General features: G+C 38.6%; 1 protein-coding gene across 1 annotated transcript in view; it reads right to left on the bottom strand.

Moving 5' to 3' along the window:
• The window catches only part of rhoq (ras homolog family member Q), a 28,565-nt gene extending 2,157 nt beyond the window's left edge, over positions 1 to 26,408 (bottom strand). The window contains exons 1-3 of the mRNA XM_067430374.1: positions 25,724 to 26,408; positions 25,130 to 25,188; positions 7,600 to 7,764 (exon numbers count right to left, since the gene is read on the bottom strand). Coding sequence (XP_067286475.1) covers positions 7,600 to 7,764; positions 25,130 to 25,188; positions 25,724 to 25,865 — 366 coding nt within the window. The 5' untranslated portion in view covers positions 25,866 to 26,408. The remainder of the gene's footprint in view (positions 1 to 7,599; positions 7,765 to 25,129; positions 25,189 to 25,723) is intronic.
• Positions 26,409 to 27,198: the final 790 nt, after the last annotated feature.

Genomic DNA, 27,198 nt, shown 5'->3' on the forward strand with positions numbered 1-27,198 from the left:
TATCCAATGATTTATTACCAAAACCACTACACAGAGTTGTGCTCCATTCACATCTTCCAATTAGACACATGGAACACAAATTTAAAGGTTTCCATTAAATATGTCAATGTTCGTGGGCTGATTATCAGCAGAAGTGAAGCTTTGTAGGGTTTGTAGGGTTTATGGTAAGGTTGAATGATTTGGGGGAGGGGTCGAATCAAAGCAATTTTTTTGTAATAATAATGATGATAATAATAATTAGTTGTAGTATTAGTACACATTAAAATATTTAAAAACATTTACTAATATAATATTTCATAAAAATTATTTAAAGCTACCCAATATAACTTTTCCGTCCGCTAGAGGTCACCTATTAAAAAAAAAGTAATGGGTAGTTTGATGATGCCAAGCTTGAGCGCAGAATCTTGGGATGTGGTTTTCATCTCACAGCCAGTGAAAAAAAAAAAAAAAAAAAAAAAATATCAGGATAGGACTCGGGCTGAAATCATGTTCATGGATGTGATTATTAACATTACTGTAGTTTGAAGCAGAGCAGGACCGAGTGTTGAGGGAGCTTTAACACACAGTTTGTGAGCAACGGGACTTTTATTATGATGGGACAGTCGCCGGCACCATTTCCACTTTTCCGGTCACGAGTATGAGGTGTAACAGCTCTGTTTATGATATTAGATATATTTAAGTGTGTTTAAAATTGTTATGACGTTACTCGTGTTTGCTCAGTGGCTGCTGTGACACTCATTGCACACTGCTAAGAGTAAAGCGTTTCTGCAGAATAAAACCGAGGGTAACGCAGATGACGCAATTGACAGGCGACTCTTTTTTTGAATATTGTAAGAACTCAACTGAACAAAATATAACACTGGCCTGGTGGTTTTTGGATATTTTACTGAAAAAATCCTACATAGTGCACCTTTAAGAAATATTTAAAGACCCCCTGTGGTGAAAATCAAGTTTGTTGTGTTCTTAATATGTTATAAAGCAAACCATGTGCAAATTCATAAGTCAACACCATTGCGGAGCATTTTATCCTTAAAACGGCAGTGAAAAAAAAAGCAGTTTGAAATCGCAGGTGTTTCTTGCGTCACAAACTACAGGGAGTGCAGAATAATTTGGCAAATTAGTATTTTGACCACATCATCCTCGTTATGCATGTTGTCTTACTCCAAGCTGTATAGGCTGGAAAGCCTACTACCAATTAAGCATATTAGGTGATGTACATCTCTGTAATGAGAAGGGGTGTGGTCTAATGACATCAACACCCTATATCAGGTGTGCATAATTATTAGGCAACTTCCTTTCCTTTGGCAAAATGGGTCAAAAGAAGGACTTGACAGGCTCAGAAAAGTCAAAAATAGTGAGATATATTGCAGCAGTCTTAAAATAGCCAAGCTTCTGAAGCGTGATCATCGAACAATCAAGTGTTTCATTCAAAATAGTCAACAGGGTCGCAAGAAGCGTGAAGCTGAACCCCATTGAGAACCTGTGGTCCATCATCAAATGTGCGATTTACAAGGAGGGAAAACAGTGCACCTCTCTGAACAGTGTCTGGGAGGCTGTGGTTGCTGCTGCACGCAATGTTGATGGTGAACAGATCAAAACACTGACAGAATCCATGGATGGAGGCTTTTGAGTGTTCTTGCAAAGAAAGGTGGCTATATTGGTCACTGATTTGTTTTTGTTTGGTTTTTGAATGTCAGAAATGTATATTTGTGAATGTTGAGATGTTATATTGGTTTCACTGGTAAAAATAAATAATTGAAATGGGTATACATTTGTTTTTTGTTAAGTTGCCTAATAATTATGCACAGTAATAGTCACCTGTTCAATAATAAAATTAATCCTCAAAAATACAACTTGCCTAATAATTCTGCACTCCCTGTACCTTGTAACCAGTCTAGTCAACGTGTGGACAGACCGTTTTTCTGTTCATATTAAAAATCTGGTACATTTAGCAATATAGTGACGGGTTAATTATGATGAATATTACAGTGTATGCCTTTCTCCACTAACCTTCTTTGTTGTTCAAAGCATTTCTAAGGATGCCGATTTTTAGAAGGTTATGAGAAGGGAAACGGGAACAAGGTTTGTGGCAGTTTGATAACATAGGTTAATAATAATAATTATGTGTCTGACGTTGTAAAGAGTGATACATAAATGCATTCCCATTCTGATACAATTTCAAGCAATTTTCAAGCAATTTTCAAGCAAAGAAAATATGTTTAAATATGCCATTTTGGAGATCAAAGATGAGTTTTAAGGGATACAATTATTGACTACAGGGAGACTTTTAGATTATTTAAGCAAAAATATATAATTTAATTTTACATTACTAATATTTGTCTTGATTTTCTACCTTTATTTTGACAGAAAACTTTTAAAGCTTCCCTTTTATTAATAAGTTCTTCTGGTTGGTGCATGTTGCATAATGAGCTGCCCATATGCCTACTCTAATTTTATTCAAATCCCAGCCTTTGCAATTTGATACAGCTCACTAAATCGTATTGTGATTTCTTATTTATTTCAATTACTCGTGTAGCCCTAGTTCAGGGTCCTTGTTCCCGTGACTCTCTCTGGCCCCGTTCCTTATCGATTGCGTTTGATCTGTATTCATCTCACTTCTGTGGTCTGATTAAGACAGCAGGAACCACACACACAGCAATAAACATCACCTGACAGGACTAGTGCTGATGACAAACCCTCACTCTTAACACACATACATAGGTTATAAGGTAATAACCAAATCATAAGCTGTTTGAACAATTTAATTGACCATATGCCATGAACACTTGATAATTAAACCTTTTACAATAGCACACAATTCCAAATGTTTAATCCTTAATAATACCACAAATATAACCACACATCAGATCATACATATCTGTAGCATCAGTCATTCTGACAGTCAACACAAAATGAACAATACCAGGTAATTAAAGGTGGGGTAAGTGTTATTTCAAAATTGCTTTTTCAAAAACGTACTCGGGCCGAGTACCTAAACAAACTGATAGCCAATCAGTAGTAAGGGGCGTGTCTACTAACGATGTGGAGAAGAGAGTGCTCAGTGCACGTTAGGGCTGTCATTTAAAAAAAAAATCTAATTCGAATGGATATCAAATATCAACCAATGTATTCAAATATATTCGAATATCTACGACCCCATAAAAGCTATTTATTTGTTGTAAACTGTATTAATCATCTCAGAAAAAAATTATTCTAATGTCAGGCGCAGTTGAAGTAGTTGATTGTTTGCTAGGTTTAGGGACAGTGTCATTATGCCAAAATTATCTTCATAAATTCTTACGAAATAAAAAGTTTATCCCTCAGAAAAATGTACTTTCCTCTCTTGTCAACATGCGCGGCGCGTGCTCTTCAGTGGTGAAAGCGTGCTGTGTACGTCATAAAAGGACGCACACTCAAAAGTAATCCGGTCAGGTCGTGTACATGGTCAAATGTTTCGTTTGATCGATTCATGAAAAGGTTTATCCCACCGATCTCAAAACGATTATAATTTCATTCCGTTTGGGCACTTTGATTACGATTGAGGTGTTTATATGGAGCATTTTCATTCAGATTGGACTTTTAAACTGATTACAGTGCTCCATGTAAACGCACCCGACTGTAAACAATTGTGCTACATGGCACTTTACAAACCGGATTGTTTATTTATAGTTATATTACGGATATTTCACGTCATGTTCTAATGCATATTCGAATATCGAATAAAAAGTGACAGCCCTAGTGCACGTCATTATTCAAAAGACATGACACAGGACGGACATTAGAGGAGTGACGACAGAAAGATAGAGATGGCAGATAAAAGAAAAAAGGGGAAAATGTCTGTGGAACAAAAGAAGGCTTACGATCAGGCAAGAAGTATCAGCTTTCCAGAGCTAGAGAGAACTCAAGGAGCGAAGGCCTGCAATTGGACACAGAGGCTGCTTTAATTTCTTTTAAATAGGCAAGTAACATTGGTTTTGTTTTGTTTCACAGGAATAATATATGCTGGCTTTTGCTTAAATATGCTTGTGTACCATGTTCGCTTGATTGTCCATTTGCGATCGTATTGTTGTTCACTTCAGCGATGATAAAGACCCATTCATTTCCACACTGTATGGAGCGTCCACACCTCCTCACTGTTTGTTTCAGCCATCAGCTCACACAATGTGTCCGACAAGTAAGATAGAATACTCCTAAGCAGTGTTGGGGGTAACGAATTACAACTTAAGTTACATAATCAGATTATTTTTCCTAGTAACTAGTAAAGTAACGAATTACTTTTTAAATTTACAAAAAAAATGCAAGTTACTTTTTCACATTTCACTGACAGCTCTTTTCTCCCCATGCTGAAAAAAATTGAGAGTAAGTGCAAAGGTGTTGTGTTTGAACAGGTTATTGTAGTTCTAGACTAAATGTAAGCATTTATTTATCTCACTTGCACAATAAAGATTAAGTATTCTTCAAAATGAATAAAATCAGGAAAAATTAACTTTTCATTGAACATTCAACCTGGATTAACACAGATTCTGCCATATGACCTGTTGCACAAAGCTTGTTTCAGTAAGTTCGAGATTAGTTTGAGCAAACTCTGGTTTTTCGGGCTCAAGAAGGTGAATTGGTTTTTATCAGTGTTCATCACCATGGTAACTTACACTACACGGCTGACCTGCTCTTGGGCAGGTTTTATTCTGATTGGCAGGTACCAATCAGCTGCCAGTAAAGATGCAATAAAGCCACACCCCTTGTATCTCTCATTCCGAATGAAAGCAGTTTATAATGAGAGAACTTTATGAGTGATTTCAATCTTTTGGTGCCAATTATTTATTATTTTTATACTATATGAATTATAATCACTTTGAATTCATATACTATGTTCATATAAATGTTATATTAATTGACAAGTAGCCAAATAATAATGTAAATATAATACATGCTTTCATAATTATTTTAAACAATGTGTATTTATTTAAGCTCTTTGTGAACAGGCATATTTATTTGATTCACATCATGCATTGATATAGTCAGATCATCTTTCAGCTGCTTCTCTCAATACTCAGAAGAGAAGTGAATCAAACGGACACTGTGATTGGCTATTTGCCGCACGTCACACTTTCAGGTGCACGCGCTTCAGAGTTGATCGCCAACTCTGGAATAAACCGGAGTTGACAGAGAAAGTTTATACAGAGCTTTGAGAAATGGTTGAACTCGATTGAAACCAGGTTGGATTTATCTGTCAACCCTAAACCTCTGAAACTCAGAGTTTGTTCAGCTAGCTTTATGCAACAGGCCTCTAATCATTACCTGTTACATGTTTATGTGGGGCGGAGTTATCAAAACAGGGGCGTGTTTGTTTTGGTGATTTACAACATTAATAACGGTTACCAGAAAGCACTTACCCCACTTTTAATGTGTTTGCTCTATCTTTGTATTAGTACACTAGGGATGCACACTATATCATATAGATAATGAACATTGTAGGTAATGAACATTTAATTTTGCATGCTTGTTTAGATTATCTTTTACCATCCATTTTAACACTCACCTAAAGTTAATCTTTAATAACATTTTTAAATGTAATCTTCAGCAAATCTCAAAAATCTATGTATTTTTATTAGGGCTGTCGAAATGAATGCTTTAATAACGTGGTAATGCAAATAAATTTTAATGGCACACATTTTTATTCATGCGCGATTAACACAGTGCACATTTTCTGTTTGATTCGTGGCGTAGCCCGTAGTTGGAGAAATCGAGATAAGCCATAGACGTAAAGGATGCAACAGCAAATAGAAATAGGGGACGAAAGAGGTTAACATTAACATTACTATTCTGAAACAAGTGCAGTTATAGCCTACATAAGGTACCATATTTTCTGTACAACTTTTATTAGACTCCAAGTCGAAAGAAAAGTGCATTTTTACACTGAGCACAATTATCTGCAGTCCGAGCACGATGCGCGAATACACTGCAAGCTCACTCTCCCTCATGTCCGAGGTAAATAATTAACACCATGATCACTTACAGTACATGTGTTGTATTGAACTAAATACATTACAATCGGTCAAAACTAATACGCGGGTTACTTTTCTGAACAAGAGCGCTCCCAAGTCCGTGTTTTTCACACTGTTCGCATGAATCACCGCACAGTTCGGCACGCACGCACGCCCACACACACACACACACACACACACACACACACACACACACGTTGGTCTATGTGGTTTACAGGGACTCTCCATAGGCGTAATTGATTTTATACCGAACAAACCGTATTTTCTATCCCCTTACACTGCCCCTGCCCCTAAACCTACCCATCACAGGAAACATTCTGCATTTTTACTTTCTCAAAAAAACATAATTTAGTATGTTTTTAAAGCTATTTGAATTATGAGGACATTTGAAATGTCCTCATAAACCACATTTATAGTGTAATACCAGTGTAATACCCATGTAGTTATACAAATATGTGTCCTCATAAACCACTTAAACAGGCACACACACACACACACACACACACACACACACACACACACCAATAGAAAACGCGCATATCTTGAAGAGGACACACTATATTTCTACTCATGGAATATGGACCTCCTCCAGGTATGGTGTGGTACTGGAGCGCTCTCAGGTCCGCTTTCACATTACCAATTTTTCATACGAACTGTGCCCTGCTCTAAACTAAACTGCCTGTGTAAAACCTCCCTTTATTTATATTCTTAAAATGAGAGAAATCACTGCTTATTCTGAATTTTTAAGCTTAGGCTAAAGTCTTCATGAAGACCATGCTCTGTTGAGTATTGTTTCACTAATAATTAACGTACATTTGCATAAAGCATGCATATTTGTCTATAACCATGTTGATTAGAGTAATTATAGTTCATTAAAAACATGAAACATTAATTTAAGATACATTTACAACTGATAAAAATGTGCGATTAATTGCAAGTTAACTCACGTCAATCATGCGATTAATCGCAATTAGATATTTTAATCGATTGACAGTCCTGATTTTTATTCTTTATAGTTCATTTACTTGTAGCATTTAAAATGATTGATTTTTGTTTTTAAGTGTTGTATTTTTCATGTATTTAGAGAAAATGTCAAATTCAAATAAGAAAGCTTATCGGTATCAGATAGAGTTTCCATTATCAGTGCATCTAGCTCTTTTCACAATACAGAAAATTATTTATAATACATTTAGATTAATGCTGGGCGATAATACAGTTTACATTTTACAATGATACAAGCAATCAATCAGTTCATGCAAATAAAGTTGAACATGTATCCAATTTATAAAGAGTCGGGTGATAATATAGTATAACACTTGCAACGGACTAAAGGCACTTAAGATTTGCTATATATCACAACTTTATTTGCATATTTACTGTACATTTATGTACGATCATTTCATTAGACTGCCAAAAATTAAGAATTTTTTATAAGATATTTATGGCCAAGATGATAACAGGACACCAATATAGCAATGTATTGTAGCAGTGTTCCAAATGTTTGTTACCAATTTGTGCACTTTTTCACAAACAATTACAAAAGGGCTAGTATGCAGAATATTATTGTGCTGTAAGTGTAGCAAAGTGTGAAAACCTGTGTGCCGATGAGCAGGTAAGGGACGTTGGGCGCGTACTCCTGCAGCTCAGGGACCCACTCCTCTCTCACGTTCTGGAAGCTGGCCGGATTCACCACGGAGAAGCAAATGAGGAAGACATCTGTCATGGGGTAGGACAGGGGTCGCAGGCGATCATAGTCCTCCTGTCAGACCAGAAGACAATAGGTAAAAACAAGTACAGAGCCTGCTACGGTTCATAAGTGAAACCATCAGGAATACACTCAAAAGTTCAGAAATATTTACTTTAGTAAAGTACCCTTAATATGAATCCACTTTAAATACAAAAAAAATTGCACTTCCCTTATCCACAAAACTTAACTAATAGCATCCACCGCTGTATTGAATCAGAGTCCACAAATGCTCTGCAATGAAACATTATCAGCAATCACTTAAGAAGCAACCAGATATTACACGGACCCTAATGATCAAGCAGAGATTAATACGATTTAGATTATGACTCGTGACCCATAAATCCACATTTCACTCAATAGCATTTCCTCCATCTCCTCAATCGTGCTCTAAAACAGCACAGAGGCATCGACGTCCTCTGGAAACCTTAAACCACAGACACTACAACAGATAAGCCTGGATTTACAGGGGACATGTGACTGATATTTTTGGGACCTTGTTTTTTCCAATGTGTGTTTGTGTGTCTCCACACACAGTGTGCGTGTCTCTCTCTATCTGTGTGTATGTGTGTGTGTGTGTAATCATCCATGGTTATTCTTTCTAATGAGAGTGTGTCTAAACTATAACAGCATGTGCCGCTGGCCATGCGTTGCAGTACAAACATTTCATTCGCAACAGGCACCGCTCAGGAACAGTCCTGGGCTTAAAGAAATGAAACCTCAGAAATGTGGAGCCGGAGAGTCTCTGAGCTTCAGAGTTTAAATTACCATGACGTCTCTCATCTAGGAGCACCTTCGCATCTGAACCACGAGGGATGTTACTAACAACAGAAGACTGCGAGTGAAAAGTACTTCTGTGAATTTCTGTAACTTTCCCATGGTTTCACAGACAAGGCTTCAACCTAAAATGTATAGAGTTGTTTAACTGAAAAAAAACTAACACTGGCATATCCTAAAATATAATATTTTCTTCCCCTAAAGACTAAACCCTATTGAATTAAGGCCCAATCCCGGTTTAATCCAAGCCCTATCTGTGAAACCAGGCATTGGAGTCCTGATACTCTTCAGGGTTGTATAAGCCTTTTATGTGCTGTCACATTAGAGACATTTCAGTGAAATTTTGTGGTAAAAAAAAAAAACGAGAGTAAAGCACAGCTTACACAAAAAACACTTTCAAACCAAGCAGCTTTCTGTTGGTCAATGTGCTGATTTCCAGGGGGTGGTTTCTTCATTAGGGCGATAGGGCAAAGCACCACCAAAGGGAGGAATTTTTCAAACTACAGAGGTTAGGGTATAGCTGTTGTTATTCTAGACTCTTCTGCCTCTAGAAGTATAGTCCAATCAGCATCAAGTCACATTCTTTGGAGTACCACCTCTTTCTAGATGATTTCACTCTGGCTGAGATTCGCACAGACTGTTCTCATAGGCCTCCATACATATAAAAAGACAGACAGACAGACAGATTTGTAACTTTTTTTTTTTAGGCAACTTTGTAACTTTTTTTTCTTTCTCTATGGGTTATCATAAGTAACCTTGACTTGTGCAGCGATTGGAACAATCATAACTCCATTGATAATCTTTAAACTGAAGAGAAAAACTATTTCCTCAGTGCATAACTTACATTTGACAGACACATTCTCCATCTGTAAATGTTTGAAAGCGAAGTAAATATTTCCATTTTGCTGTCAGGAATTATTCGCAATAATTCAGACTAAATATACATTTTGCTAAAATATTTGTTGTTGGTGAACAGATAGAAATATAGAAATTCAAATTTGCAAATAAGTGTACTTTTATGATAGCATTAGCAATAACTGTAAAGAGACTATTGTAGGGTAATCAAAAGCCCAATATATTTTTATTATTATTAGTTTAGTGAATTTAACTTTTTTAGGTTGTAATGTTACATAAAACGTAATTTGTAATGTAATGTAAAACCCTTTTTTGCAAATAATAGGCTATCATAGACTACACAGTTACATTCACTATGTTTGTTTTCATAGCCATCAGTATGAACACTGTTTGTAGGACAATATTGGTCAAAAATCTAGAAAATATTGAGATTGAAATTATACCGTATCGCCATTCTGCCCTACAGTATATCAGATATATGATTTTTTATTTTTTGGCCATATATCGCCCAGCCCTACAGTACATCACTTGTTAAATGGCCATTTAAAAAAAACAGTAAATTCAGTCCTGCATTACTAATTCAGAAAGTTTCACACAAAACTCCAGATTTCATGGATTCCTATTAGAATTGCTAGATTTGGCCTGCAAAATTTCAATAAGAAAATTCACTGGTAAATTTGACCTCACCTTCAGGTTAGGCCATAGGACACTGGGAAGAACTCACCACTAGTGACATCAAATACCCAAACACTCAGTACACAGCCAGACAATCGCTTATCCATCAAGAAGATTGGCGAGCGATATAAACCTTCTGTTTTTACTTGCAACTGTCAATGTTTCAAGGCCAAATGTGTCGTTCTGTGTCTGAGATAAGAACCTGCGATATATGACCTTAAGAATTACAGCCGAGACGGTTTGCTTCTGCTGTCGGGAGATCGTCCTGTCCCTGCCACTTGACAAATCAAGATTTGTTGGTTGCAACATAACCTGACAAAACAAAGTTGAGCAGGTGCATCTTTGGTGTAAGTGAGACTGTTGTGTGAGTGTATGTTGCCCCGTGGGCTGACTGCGTTATAAATAAACTCGCTACCCATCCTCTGGCCTGTTCAAACATTCTACAGGGGGCAGGGTGAGAGGGATGGTGTTATTTACAGCTGGCCTTTGCCAAAACTGAATGCAGAATAAGCCAACACATCATCCACCCACATCTCCTGCTACCACCAGAGAAAGCACATTTAACACAAGTTTATGTCTGTGTTGGGAGTCCAAATGAAATGTAGAGATGCTACTAACTTAAAGGTGAAATCATAGACTGTAAAAAAATATGGACGTAGTGTCCGTGACGTCACCCATAGGATTCTGATAAGCCGTTCTGAAGCTTAAAGTATGGGCGAGCTGGGCGTTGCCATCTTGTGAGCGAGTCAACGCGTGCCACTCCCGGATAACAGAAAATGGGCAAAAAGGCGGGATGTGCGCGGAGCTGAGGTGACGCAATAACTATAGACGGCGGATAAATGGCTATCCACTTGTAACCACGCCCTTAATTATGCAGAACCTTAAGGCTTAATATAACAGAAACGAATAAGTTAGAAAAAAATTCACCCCCCTCAGAGTTGTCATGAAGATCAAAATTAGCCTTATAAGCCAAAACCACAATTTGTACCAGGCTGTAAACATGTTTTTTTCTGCTTTAAAGTTGAGAATTTTAACATGGGGCTCAATGAGATTCTGCTCCCTTCTGGAGCCTGTCCCTAGTGGCCAGTTGAGGAATTACAGTTTACATTACTTCCGTATTGGCTTCAAGAGAGATCGCGGGAGGTTGCCGCTTGGGTGAAATGTGTTATTTCCAAGCCACTAGCAGCAACAAACAGAAGCACAATCTTTTTGTTCAAAAGGCACAATCTGGTTGAAGACGACAACACGATCAAACAATGGTGAGGGGTTGGGGTGGTACTACCTGCTGTCCAAACAATGACAGATGGATGGAAATTAATTATTTTTTCAATTATAAAGCCTGTTGCTACTGGAGAGAACGGAGTAGTAAGGAAAGATGAACTACAGTATGTTAGTTTGTCATTTGCACAGGGGGTACACAAGCATTGAACTGCTTATGAAAACACAAAATAATTAAAGCTGCGAGCAGCGATGACGGGCCCAAGCCGGTGGCACCACCACCCCGGTGGCTTCAGGCAAATTGTGCAAGACAGGCAATATGCATTTAAACAGGAGAGTATTTTAAAATTGCTCAAATATGCCACATTTACCGCAGCAGCTGGTGCCGCTATGACCACAAGCCACACCCATGATGGAATTTAAATATAGATGAATTCTAATGTAATATGATATAATAGGTAATTTTCAAATATGTGCAAAGTTATCTTTTGCAGCTCAATTTTGTAAGTCCAGAAGGCCAGTATTTAATTCATGGTCTTTTTATTTTATTAACACAATTGTTAAACGAATTATATAAAACTATATTGTTAGTGCCCTACAAATGAAGTTGGATTCACCACATTAACTGCAGCAGTTGGTGCTGCTATGACTACGAACCACAACAGTCACATCTATGAGATCAATTCAATTTAATGAATCAGTTTCATGTCAGATGATGTCACATCAATTTTAAATGAGCGCAGAATACCGTCCGAATGGTGATATTGTATTATCCTAACACTTCTCTACATGTGTTTTTGACCTACCTTAGCTGTTTACAATCTTATGCAATTAAGCATGCTTTCATTTCAATATTTGTAGCATCCAATAAAAAAATGTTAATTACAAAATTACCAATTGGAGCCAAATCACAGAAACTGCAGCAATGATTTTAATATTAGTGTCAGGTAAGAGTAAGATGCGCGTCTAAATTTTATGGAAGTTTATTATAAACTTTATTATAAAATTTACTTAGACTGACTGGGTAAACCCAGCCTGATCTGCCAGCGATTTGACTTCGCCCTGCAACACAGTCTGAAAACCTGTACATTCATTTCTACTGCTTCTGTTACACTTTTGCGGGAACAAATCACAGACTAACTTATTCACCTGGCACGCTATTGGCGAGTTTAGTAGTCTGTTTAGTTGACTATCCAATTGCATACAGAGTCATTCAAATAATGCTCATTGATCAAATATTAAATTGAGCTTGGTCTGGTGATACCCAGACAACTTATAAACTAGAAAATCATGTGAAATTTACTTTTTAAATCAATTTGATTTTTATCAGTAAATAATTAATTTTAAGACGTGTCTTTTCAAAAACAGAATGACCTTCTGTAAAGCCCATGTATAGAAAACACGCGCACACACACACACACACACACACACACACACACACACACACACACACACACACACACACACACACACACACACACACACACAATTTCAAGCATGCTAAGTCTCAAAAACACCCAAAAAAATAATTAAAATGACACTTTGCCATAGCAACAGTTTATAAAATATCAGGAATCCATTCGTATGTCTATATCTGTCATGTTTTTACATTATACTGATGAAGTTTGAAGTAAATCGGGTGAAAGTAAGACAGTGATTTAATTTTTTTTCAAAAAGTGACACATCCTGCTGCCAGTTGGTGGCGCTATAACTTTGACTGAATATTGGAATGTAGATGTCTTCAGGCCAGGACTCTTGTCAAACATGTGAAGTTTGAGGCAGATCGGACATTGTATGCCTGAGGTACAACAAATTCCTGTGTCATGGCGAAACATCAACACTTGTGAGGCCGCCACAGACACACCCTTCAGGGAAAACTCAAGATCTTCCCAATTTAACACCACAAAGGCCTTTAGATTAGACTGTGCAAATACAATGTTGATATGATTCAATCTCTAGGAGGAGTTTGTTAAAATACAACGTCTGGCAATGGCAAAAACTGCACCAATTTACCAAAGAAAATTCAAAATATCTCACTTCCTGTTGGTTTTTCAGATTTGGCGCCTTGGGTCTTTTTTGTAGGTATTGGGCTGTTGAATGCGTCTACCGAATTTTCATACTCATACATGAATGGTAGCGCGAATGACGCTTAATTTAAATTTTGTAGGTGGCGCTATCGAACCATTTTGCCACACCTAATTCTGAAACCTATATCAGATGTATGTTTTCACCACTTCTGATGCGTGTGCAAAGTTTCATGAGTTTTCATGCGTGTTTAGGCCCTCAAAAATGTAATTCATTTGGGAAAAGAAAAATGATGGTTTTAGCAATTACAATAAGGTCCTCACACCTTAAGCCCTAAATATCTGAGTTCCTGTTCGTCGGAGCTAATGACTGTAAATTAGAAAGTTGTTCGGCTCAAAGAGAACAATATATATACAGAGTTTGGTGACTGAAGATAAAACTAACCCCCCCACTTTTGACAAAAGATTGCATTACTTTTGTTAAAAGATGGCGCTACTGAGCTCCTCAACCATGCCCTTTTTAAGTCTTTGCCCATATCTACTGGACAGCATGTCTGATGTGTGTGTTGAGTTTCATGTAATTTGAAGCATTTTAAGAGTCTCAAAAGGAGCGAAAAAGAATGTTATAGTTTGATGTGTTGCCGTGGCAACAGTATATACAATATCAGGAAGTGCTTACCAGCTTTATATCTGCTATGGTTTGACATTATACTGATGAAGTTTGAAGTAAATCGGGTAAAAATAAGATGGTGATTTCAAAGCATTTTGAAAGTGACACACTTCCTGCTGCCAGTTGGTGGCGCTATAACTTTGACTCACAAAAGTCATATCCATGTGATCAGCCTCTTACAACGAACACACAGCTGAAGTTTCATCAAAATGAATTAATGAATGCAGAAGTTATAACACACTTCCTGTTTCCCTTTTCTCGCCATAAATTCGTCTCCTCGCCACAGCCTAACCGTTTGAGATATCAAAAAGTTGCTCGCAATTTAGCATCCTCAGTGTCTTGACTTCATGCTGACCGAGTTTGGTGCTGATCGGGTGAATCGTCTAGGAGGAGTATCGCAAATTCCAGAGCATGCGTTTTCCGAACAACCCATAATAGCTCATAACTTAGAGCACGAAAGTTGTTCGGCCCGATGAGCTCTATATGTGTACCGAGTTTCATACATGTGCGTGCAAGTGTGTTTGATTTATAGACCATGTTTTCAGACCCCACTTTAGGGGGCGCTGTCGAGCCCCCCTGCCACGCCCAGGTACCAGCCTCAGCCCGGCCCTGATGGCCGCAGATTCCGGTTAAGACTCCGAAGTTTCAAGAGTTTTCGAGCATGATAAGGGCCCCGAAAGTGCCCGAATAGTCGAAAAAGCTAAATTGTCCTTAGAAGAACAATAGGGCTCTGCGCCCTTTCAGGGCTTGGGCCCTAATAAATACACTGTTTAGCAATTAAATCATTAATTAACTCATTACAAACCAATACTGATAAATCAGTGTCATAGGATGGCATACCATCCATTAAAATTAGGTGTATTAATACAGTATGGTCGTGTACCAAGTGTAGATTGCTACATATGTAGCTAGTACATGACATGACACCTACATTTCCTGTCCGATTGCATTTTTCCAGTTAAAAACTGGTTTAGATGCATAAAAAGATACCATATACATGTAGTACCTCTCCCATGTATGTACTCACTTTAATAAAAAATAAAAAAAACATATTTGTAATTTTTTGTAATGTTTTTAAAGTGTCAAAATATCATGTGGTGCGACTGTCCGGCCATAACCTCTTTGAAATTACTCTAAATGTATTTAAATGTATTTTCTACACTATTTGGCATGATTTCCAAAGGGTTTTGTATAGTCCTGTATAAAACTACAAAGCACTTGTTTTTTTGTATTTCTTTCATAATATACAAACCAACATTGTATAACATATCATGTGGTGCGACCATCAAGAATCTGAATGGATTTCAACATAAAATCCAAAAATTGGTAGAAACAGGAAGTTGCATCATGTACCAATTTGCCAAGGACACATTGAAGCAGCAAGCATGTTTGTAATTCTCTCTCAAATTATTATTCATATTTATGTTATATTAACAGTAAACAGTTTATTTGTCAGCAAAAGTACACCAAATGATGAGTTTTGGCAGCTCTATGGCTACTCTGCTTTTTTGTATCCCTGCCCACAGACAGTCAGGTAAACAGAGGGTTATTAACAAAAGGCTTATCACATCAAATTGTATCGTACTTTGTCTACTCTTTACACAGCATTATGGTAAAAAATACAACGGTCTTCTTACCAGTACACAACAGAGTTTTGCTTCGGTGGGTTGGGCAGAAGGTGCTCACTTTTTCTCTTCATCCTATACTTAACTGACGGAATGGCAATTTATTTCATTTTCCCTCCTACCTCCCAAGTTGATCAACTTAGCAGCAAATGTGCTTTGAAGATACTGACAAAAATATGGTTTAGCCCCAGAACAGAACTTGGGGGTTGGTTGCCCCACGATACACATTTCTACCGCATTCTCAATCTGTGGCAGTGTCACAACTGTCTTTATCAGTGGCTCAGGTTTGACTGTAGTAGAACTATATTGAAACTGTAGCTTGGCAAACTATAAGCTATACTCATAATTATGAGCAGTTTTCACTACATTGGTTTTTACTGTAGCATCAAAAGTCAGTTGATCTGAAACAGGCTGCTGGCTTCTAATAAAGCTAAAATACATTTTGATTGTTACCTGTAAAAAAACGTTGATTAAATAGGCTTTTATATTAGTGCTTCATTCCCTTGAAAACGCCCTGTGACAGCTTATGATCCAGAGCTTGTTAATAATGAAATGTGGCATTGCTTGGGAAACGCGTGTGTGTGTGTATTTGTGTACACTCCTGTGTATTGTGAGCGCCCTGCTCTTTCGAGAGCTGGGGGAAATGGATTGAAAATAAAGCGAGACAGCAGTCTAATGCGGTGAACCTGGAAACACCCTTCTCTGCTGCCTGCTGCCGTCATTACCATAAAGCTCTCCCTCCAGCTGATACCACTGACAACAGACAGACTCTGAATGCCAGCATTTCTCCTGGAGTATAAACACAATGACAATACAGTCAATTGTGCACAGCTTCTCCTCCACACATACTGTATATGACAATGGCTTCTGTCCCTTTTCCATTCTTTGCTTCTTATAAAAGCAAATATCTGATATAGGATGAAGGAGGACTATCAGGTGTTTGTTATCTGTACTTAGTCACTGTCCTTTACTTGTTACAGACATCAGCCCCCCAACACACACACCCCACCCTTGTATATATTGTATAGTATTTGTTTTATATTAGCATCTATACTAATATATTCTACACTGCTCTGTGTTCCAACTGTACAGCATTGACTGCGTCTGTTTTTATTGCAACACAATTTACAACATTGGGTTAATAAAGCAAGCATCTATCCATCCATCAATCAATGCGATTGCCTTGGCCTTTTGTCTTCCCTTCAGCCCTCGTCTTTCTTTTCTGTTTGTACAGTGCTGCTGTAAGATTCCCAGAGTCACGGAGATGAGTTGAGAGTGAGACCAATATGGTAGAGAGAGAAAGAAAGTGTTTTTACACTACTGTTCCTATGAAACATTCATCTCCAGAGCCCCTTTGCTCTCCATTTACTGCATGCATGCATGCCTTCCTGTGCTCAGATCAGATTTAAAGTCTGTCTGTACGTGTGTGTGAGTGACAAACCATACATTCTGAGGTTAATCCTTGTCTGTCAATCTTGTGTATAATGAGTATGTGAATGTGTGTCATGTTTATCTGTATGGATTTGCTGTGGTGAAATAAGTGGGTCAATCTGCAGTTGATAGTCTCTTTGCTGTTAGCACCTCATTCCTTACATAAGACAACAGGAATCAGAGAGAATGAAAAATCTGGAAGCTAAAATTACCCACAAGGCCCACTTATGTAAGTTGAAGAAGAATAAAAGAGGAAATGTAATGGTCGGTTGATTTTCTACAGAAAGTTTTATATTCTGAATATATTCAGCAGGAATGGGGCTCCTATGCTGTTAGCCAAAGAGAATAATTCATGGCTGTGTTTACTCAGACGATGCAGATTAATTGAAGCTTGCTGTGCGGTGCAGCGAATAAACACACACAGGCGGATTACTCAGGCCAGATGAAGCAGTTCAGGTCTTTCCTTTCAGGAGTTGAATAAGACTCTGGGCATATGCTATAGAGGTGGCTTCCTGCACAAGGGAAAACCAAGTAAAAAATACACCAAAAAAAAAAAAAACCCGACAATGAAACCTGAGATAGGAAAAAATGTGGTCTGTGGGTATACACAAAATATCAGTGACCTATATTGCTATTAGTCTGCTGCTATGATCCAGAATGTGGTGGGAGGAACGCTAAGGCTCAATCCATTGGCTCCCTTTAACTGCCAACATCAAATTCAAGGCTCTGATCTGGCATTAATAGCTGCTTTTCCACTGTTGGCCCAGCGTGAGCCAGGGTTAACTGCGTGCCGGTTAGGGCCAATAGCCTTAGATTGACCGTCGCAAGGCCAAAAATCAAGCTGCGTTATCGCTGTTGGGCCAGTAGCCCTGTAGTGCTATACCCTACAACCCACCCATCACGCCTCCATAGATCAGCGTCAAAATACCAATGATTCACCAGCACAGGAAGCTAGAGCAGACTAAAAACGAACCAGTTCAGGAGTGCATGTCAAACTACATATATCATTTCACATAAAAAGAGAGCATACTTATTCAGTTGCACCTGCTTCCATTTATTTGTGATCACAACAACGCACAATACAACTCCATTACCCAACTCCAGGCACACATTTTAGAAAAATACTATTACAATATCATATTACCAGTCACATTTCTTTATAAAGAATGAGCATTTCTTTGAATTTTCCAAAAATGAAGCGATATGAGGATGTTTGAGCGATCTCTCCCATCTTACTATATGGTTACATTGTAGCTCATGGACAGAAAACAGGAGTTATGATAGTTATAAGAGTTAACTGGAGTATACGTAATGTATGACATACAGGGACCCAGAAGTCCAGTATTAAAGGCACAAGTGAAGAGACAGAAACATGAAACCAAATAAATACATTATTATAATCATATTAGGCTTGCTGTGATAGTTGATTCTGGATTTAAACCCAATGCTATAGGGAACCTGCAAACATTAATGAGGCAATCTGTAAACACACACACACACACACACACACACACACACACACACACACACACACACACACACACACACACACACACACACACACACACACACACACACACACACACACACTTTTTGTTTACTTTTGATTCAAATGCCTAGTCATGTAGCTTTCTTTTAAAAATGGTTGCCATAGTAACATTCCAAACCAGTTCAATTCAGTATCAGTTTAAGTTAGTTCAACACAGAAGAAACTCGAAGCAGCCATTCATTTTATGATCCTCTGTAGAAAGCACTGTCTAAGTTTATGATTCATTTGTATTTTATTTATTATATTTACTATTTATAAAGCTATGCAGTGCAGAATTTTAGACATTTAAGAACTATATACAATTGATTTATATTAGTGTTATGTTGTTGGAGATAACTAAGCAGCTCACCAATGTGAGGGCAGTACACACACACACACACACACACACACACACACACACACACACACACACACACACTAATAATACTGAACTTGCATACTGGAAGCAACTTATTTGTGCCGCAATGTTGCCTAATTTCCCATTTCTGGACTATTACAATGCACTTTTGACTGGACTTCTAGCATGTGCAATCAAACCTCTTAAAATTATTCAGAATGCAGCAGCTCAACTGGTCTTCAACAAACCCTAGAGAGCCCACGTCACACCCCTGTTTATCTCTCTGCACTGCTTCCGGTTAAGACTCGAATCAAGACTTTGGTGCTCGCCTACAGCACACCCATGGGATCCACACCTATTCAGGGAATAGCTGAAAATGCACATCCGTCAACAAACTTGTCCTTTGTCTGTTCTTGCGATTCTTTAATCTCTCCATTTTCTAGCATGTACTATCCTGAAAGATGGCTGAAACTTTGTAATACTAGTAACAGTATACTTTGTTTAACGTCTCATGTTTATTGCCTCTTTAAGATGAATCAGTTGTTGTATTCCTACAATTGTAAGTCACTTTATATAAAAGTGTCTGCTAAATGAATCCATGTACTGAAATAAATCTTGAAAAATTTTTAAAAAATATTTGAAAAAAAAAGTTGCATAACATTATTGTTTTCTCCAAAACGACTGTACAGCCAAATCATATTTTGTTGCAATATTACCCTGTTTAACACTGTGAAGCTGCTTTGAAACAATCGTTATTGTAAAAGTGCTATATAAAGTTGACTTGACTTCATTGTTCCTGTGTAAACATATCCTCAGTCTGTGATAGGTGTGCTTTTTCAGTCCTGTCTTCACTAATAAAAGACATAAATGTGTTTGTGTGTGGCTCAAACTCAATGTCCTTCTTTCATTCCAGAAATAGACTCCAGTAAGAACTCAAAGCAGTTGCGAATAAAAGGAACATATTATCTGAGCATTTCAAAAATGTTTTAAGTCTTATGGTTTAAGATCCCTTCTAGTTATCTGGCTGGTCATGAGGTAGACTGAGCCACAGAAAGGGCAAAAGGCAGTCGGGTAGGCTGGGGTGGGAGGGTTTCCTGGATTGAAAAAGCAATGCAAACTGCAGCTGTGCTTCACATCTGGGGCCCTGTTCCCTTTCTGAGGCTTATCAAGAGCCTGTCAACTTAAAGCCCCGTTAAAGCATCTCCTTGAATAAAGATAAAGGTGGAGGACTGAGAGTAGAGGACGAAAGGTCAGGATTAGATGGTTGAGGTGGAGCTGTGAGACAGATGTCAACATCTGAGAGTTTGCCCCTTTACTGACACTAGCTATCTTACTCTCTGACTCCTCCTGAGGCAATTAGCATGTCAGGACCAATCAGACGGAGTGCCTGTGAAGACATCAAACTGACACGTATCTGCTCATGAGCCAAGCATCACCCTCTTTCTTAGCAAGCAGGCTTGCCTTGAAACTATTTTTAACAGCTAAAATAAAATGAACACCTAACTATTCTTCCAAGATTGATACCAGTTATAGACTGCATAAAGTGTGCCAGAAAACTCGCTCTCCTCCCAGTGAGGTAAAAAAAATCGCATGACTATGGAGCACACACTCATTAACACACGTCTGTGAAGGGCAAGTCACCCTTTGTCATACAAAGGGAATTCTGATGAGGTCTTTTATCTAGCCAATGCAGAAGGGAGTGTTTATGGAACTAATTGGAATATTGCAATAAAACGCACTATAATAATGATAGAAAAACGTAATTATAGATTTGAGATGTCTAAAGACCAATTCACACAGCCCAGACAGACATCAACAGTCACCAGATCACAGTACGTTACTTCTCAGACATTCCAAAACCCGACAAATGGTGATTGAACACGTTTAACTGGCAAAAACGAGAGCTGCCCAAAGACAATAGGCGTAACACACTGATCTGACACAACCTGATGAAGTGTTGAAGTCTGTTGGAGCAGTGTGACTGTGAATTGGTCTTAAAAGTACAAACAGTAGCTTATACGAGTAGCTATATGCTCTATAAGGCCATGATAGGTTTGTGTGAGGGACAGAGTGAAATTTAAGTTATTAACTCAAAATCCTGCAATCATTCGGGTGTCACTGAATGGAAAAATGCAGCTTGGCCATGGCGCCATAAACATTTTCTTTTGCGTTCAACAGAAAGGTCTTAAAAGACAGGAGAACGATTCATTTTTGGGTAAACGGCTTCTTTAAATCTGTCCTACCGCACTGAACATCGGCTTTACATTTAACCCTCTTTCCTGTTTTCAGCTAAATGAATCCTCTTGATCAAGTGATCGGTCATGGTTTAGACAGCCCTAACTGGTGCCAGCTGTGGAGATAGAGGGAGGTTTTTTGTTGTTGTTTGAACTGCTTCAAAACTAAACCCCACCACTTTGCCCTCAGTGACATTTCTACACATCTGGCCCACCATTCACATTTAGTCTTTTTAAAGGATGACAATCATTGAAAAAATAAATAAAAAAATCCAACTGCGTCAGATGCACAACTCCATTATGTTTAAGAACTAAGAGCTTCAAAGAGGATTTTATCTCATGGATTTGGTATGTCCTGAAGTTCTGGCAATCATTTTGTCCATTTCACCATTAAAACAGCATGAAAAATGAGGATTTAATTTTCTATATAACAGATGACTGAAACCATACTAACACTACGCACACTAATCGTACATGGATAAAACACTGATGTCTTTACTGTAACCACATGGAACGTTAAATCAAATCAGCCATCTTCAACTGTTCAAACGAAATAGTCTGAAGCTTATTTGGTTATAGAAGAGCAAAGAACGTTTCATGGAATCCATAGGATAAATAAATCATTCAGAGATCAAAGACTGTGAACGCTGATAGATAGACTTTCTTAACTGTTCAAGCCTGTACCACTTCTGAATTATTGTCCCTGGGCGAAAAGGCATCAGGCTCGGAGTTCAATCTACGTGCTTGGTAGATTCATGCAAAACAACACACAGTGCACTGGAACAACTTAAAAGTTACAATCTAGATGTGGACATTGGCTGCATTCAAATATGTGTGCTTCTCTATTAGTAGGCTAAAAAAAACTGTATGGGAAAAGTGTAGCATGTCAGAATTTATTCATAAAATAGTAGTAGAAAAGTACCCAGGTGGCCTACTACTTCTGGCGAGATTCTGAAGTGTGCATCCAATGGAAGCTTTATTACCCCATGAGGCCACAGAAGAAGCTTTGTGAATGTCAGTGAAGTGATACAACTGAAGCAGTAAGTCACATGACAATGACAACATGATGAATGTCATATGTCCAGACACACATTCACACTATATAAAACATACTTTTTGTGAAGTTATTCCTTATTCTAATGAAGTACCTACACAGAGTACGATACCTGTTATACTGATAAACCTCCAAACACTTATTTCTCCAGACTAGGCCACCTTGGAGGACAATGTAAAAAGGCCATATGGCAACTTAAAAGTATAGTTCACACAAAAACAAAAATTACCCCATGATTTACTCACCCAAGCCATCCAGGTTGGATTTAACATTCTTCTTTCAGATGAATACAATCAGAGTTTTAACAAAGTATACTTTTACTAGTATTACAAAGTTATATATATATACACTTCTGAACAAAATCTTAAGACCAGGGGATGCATTGCAAGTTTTACACATTTCGCACTTGTGGATCATAACCAGGTTGTAAGTGTTACTTCAAAATGCCAAAAGAAGAAACGGGAGCAAGAGACAAAAAAATAGAGAGTAGGCAATTTATTGAAATCTGCATTTAAAACTCAGTTAATCAGCTGATCAAAAGTTTAAGACCATAGCCCAAAATAAACACACAACAGTACTAAACGTGTCAAAAAAGAATTCAGTAGTGAGTACCCCCACCGTCCTTGTTGATCACTTCAAAAACTCGTTTTGGCATGCTTGATGGGACGGTTTCCAGGAGGCTGGTGGGAACGTTGCTCCATGTGGTGAAGATGGCTTCACGAAGGGCATCCACGGTCTGGAACTGTCGTCCATTTTTGTAAACTTCCCTTGCCATCCATCCCCAAATGTTCTCAATGGGATTTAGATCAGGGGAACACGCAGGATGGTCCAAAAGAGCAACTTTATTCTCCTGGAAGAAGTCCTTCGTCAGGCGGGCTTTGTGAATTGAAGCGTTGTCCTGTTGAAAGACCCAGTCATTACCGCGCAGACGGGGGCCCTCAGTCAAGAGGGATGCCCACTGCAACAGATCCACATAGCCAGTCGCTGTTTGACGCCCCTGCACAACCTGAAGCTCCATTTTCCCATTGAAGGAAAAAGCACCCCAGATCATGATGGAGCCTCCTCCACTGTGCCGCGTAGAAAACATCTCAGGTAGAATCTCCTTGTCATGCCAGTAACGTTCGAAGCCATCGGGACCGTCCAGGTTAAATTTTTTCTTCCACTTTTCAATGACCCATGTTTGGTGCTCCCTTGCAAATTCTAAACAGGCAACTTTGTGTCGTGGGAGGAGACGTGGCCTTTGAAGTCGTTTTTTGTTCTTGAAGCCCTTCTCTAGCAGATGACGTCTTATGGTTATTGGGCAGCAGTCAGCATCAGTAAGGGCCTTAATTTGGGTTGAGGATCGACCTGTGTCTTCACGGACAACACGTCGAATCCTGCGGTTCAGTGCAGGTGAACTCTTTTTGGGTCTACCACTTTACTTTTTTGTCCCATAACTCTCAGGATTTTGAAGAAATGTAAAATGACTTTGTTACTGCGTCCAACCTCAGCAGCGGTGGCGGGTTGCGAAAGGCCTTGCTTGTGCATCTCAAGCCATGTTCAAAAAGAGAAAGCCTTTTTGCCTTCAGGAGATCTGCTCGATTTGTCATTGTCCTTCATTTGTCATGCAGTTTTCAATAAATTGCCTACTCTCTATTTTTTGTCTCTTGCTCCTGTTTCTTCTTTTGGCATTTTGAAGCTGCACTTACAACCTGGTTATGATCCACAAGTGCGAAATGTGTAAAACTTGCAATGCATCCCCTGGTCTTAACATTTTGATTTTGTTCAGGAGTATATATATATATATACTGGCTCTTCCAAGCTTTATAATGGCAGCCCAAAATTTGAAGACCAAAAAAGTGTATCCAACCATTATAAAAGCAATCCACACCAGCTGACAGCCTTCCGTATTCAACTTACGGAAAAGCACAACTGACACGGCGATTACGCTGGACGAAGTGTAAAGCATTTTGAACTGCGAGAGACACTACACTTTCTTTGTAATTTAAATATGGAAGGCGGTCTGCCGAAAGCTAGATATTTTACTTTACAACGTGTGAAATATGGATATTTTTCTTACAAAACCCATCAATTCACTTCAGAAACTCTTTATTAACCCCCCGGAGCCGTGTGGATTACTTTTATAATGGATGGATACACTTTTATGGTCCTCAAAGTTTGGGCTGCCATTAACTGCCATTATAAAGCTTAGAAGAGGCAATACATTTTTAATACAACTTTAATTGTATTCATCTAAAAAAAAAAGAAAAAAAGAATGTTGCATACACTCAGGATGGCTTGAGGGTGAGTAAATCATGGGATCGTTTTCATTTTTGGGTGAACTATCCCTTTAAGACCTTCTTTCATGATCACTTTCAACATCTTGTTTAAAACAAAAACAGTGGAAGATTTCAGATTGCTGTTGCATTCCCACTGCTTCACATGTTGGTCTTTCCTCTTGAGAGTTGTGCAGTGTGTACTCACCTGTTGAATTTAGCAGAGGCTTGGAGATTAAAGGGACAGTTCACTCAAAAATTCAAATTCTGTAATCTAACCCTCACACTCATGTTGTTCCAAAACTATATGACTTTCTTCTGTGGAACACAAAAGGAGACGTAGACAGAATTTTAGGAACCGGCAACCTTTCATATAACATCTTTTTCCACACAACGAAAGAGAACGGTGACTGAGACTGTCAGCCTGCCTGACATCATCGTTTCTTCCCCCATAAAAGACATTAAGTCATACAGGTTTGGAACGACATGAGGGTGAGTAAATGATGACAAAGCTTTCATTTCTGGATGAATGATCCCTTTAAATCAGATGCATATGATGAGAAAAAGACTCTGAATGGATCTGAACAGGGCACCATGTACTTTGCCTGTATTGATCGAGATACTATTGCTAATGAAAAAGCCTCAGGCAAATGAGAGAAGAATGGTTTAACCCTACCTGACCTGCAGTGTCATACAGCCCCAGCAGGTACTGTTTTCCCCCAACGGTCACACTCACTGAAAACAAAAATCAAAAATTATTATTTTACATACCATTTATTATCCTTTTAAATACAATGACACTTGAAAACATTTTCATTTTGATTAAGAAAATGGCTGTCAGTCAAGTCTTGTTTATTTAGTAGCCTAAGTAAAAAATGTGACGTTAATTTCTATTAAGGTGAGGGATGCAAATCATGGTTTATAGCTGTTCAAGTGAAAAAGGCATATATTTATTTCTAAATCAAGCGAAAGAGGCACTCATTTTTGTTTTGTTTAAACAAGATTAACATATTAAAAGTAGCCTACATCGGTTTTATTTCTGATTAAGGGAAAATGTGACGAATCGTGCCTTAGGGATGCAGATGTGCACCAGTTGCATCCTCAGCCCACAGGTGGTTTCCATTATAGAAACACAAGCGCAACACAATGCACGTGACTTCGAGGTCTCGTAAATACCAATAAATACATGTTAAGTACATTTATACATCAAATACACAGTGAAATATTGATTAACGTTCATTATGTCGCAGTAACCCGCTGGTATATTTACCTGCATAATGATCAAAGACAGTGGGCACATATTCCTCTGGAAAGGCGTCGTTGGCATAGCTCATCAGCAGACAAGTTTTTCCAACGGCGCCGTCGCCGACAACCACGCATTTCAACATGATGCTGCCGGTTCCGTTTGGCATGACGATAATAAAAGGCTTGAATTCACCATCTTCATCTGCTCGAGATATAGCCCGCTTTATTAGAGCTCCCTTCAGGCGTCACCACCAGCAGCAGCACCGCAGCACTCGCTCTACAAAAACAGCTGAAATGCCATTTCCTCCACCCCGCTTCACAAATTTGGCTCTGACTGAGGTGTTCCCCCTCTAAATACTGGCACACGCCAAACGCGTGCAGCTCCCGCGAGACGGAAGCCAGCGATAAACTTCGCGTTGGAGAGACATCAACCTGAAAAGCGCGTGCACAGCACTGTACGCCCTCTACGCTGTCCCACTTTTCCTACTTTCCAACCCCAGTCTCACCTCCTCTGACTCTTGAGCCCAACGCGGATTGACTTGCGACATAGGCGGGGTAATAACTCCGGATCAAGGGATCAACTATAAAGATTGGTTATGTCTGAATAAGCCACCTATGATTAAATAAATATCCCACCAGTCTGCACCTTGTGATCTGACACAGTCAGACTGAGACTAATTATCCCTTAAAAGTTCAGGAACATAAAATTAGGCTACTTCAGAAAAATACCTCAGAAAATGATAATGTACTGCTATTTTCCAAACATAGGGCCTATGTGCCTATGCGTGAGGTCAAATACATTTAATATAGGCCTACAGTATTTGTTGATTCACTTAATTGTTTAGGCCAGTAGGCTACTCTGTCTCAGTTGTATGTATATCTCATTAACAATGATTTAAGGGTAAAATTATAGGCTAAACATTAAATAAACTGCTTTTATTAACCACTGTAAAAACATCACAGCTGTTTGCAAAGTAGCTATGCTAATGTTCCAACACAGGATTCATACTGACAGCAGTTTATAGGCTAATATTTGACGAAACATGGGCTTGACTATAATTCTCTTGATAAAACCGGTTTTATTAGCTAGCAGTTGGTATTCTTATTTATAAGTTTAGCCATAAGTTGTTGCTATCACAAGTCCTATTTTTCGTTTCTGCACTTTCTCGATGATCCCTAACACCTGATCGCAGTCCAATCAGCTGGAAGCGGGCAGGCTGGTCAAGGATGCGCTGCTGTATCACTTTTGACAGCTACTGCAGGAGTCACGTGACCAAACAATTACCTCATACCTTGTGAGCGGTTGCAACCCGCGAGGCGAGTGTGTGCGACTCTGTGCTCTAGCCTATAGCCTGTGGATGTGTGTGGGCGCGCTAATAAAACGGTGTGGTGCAGACGCGCCCATTCGCTTTTACATCACAGTGTCTGTGCAGATTCTCTTGAATAATTATACTTTGCCATTTTTGTGTGTTGAAAACACACACAAATGGGTTAAATGAA

The sequence above is a fragment of the Pseudorasbora parva genome, chromosome 21, assembly GCF_024679245.1.
Source record: "Pseudorasbora parva isolate DD20220531a chromosome 21, ASM2467924v1, whole genome shotgun sequence".
NCBI classification, from domain to species: Eukaryota; Metazoa; Chordata; class Actinopteri; order Cypriniformes; family Gobionidae; genus Pseudorasbora; species Pseudorasbora parva.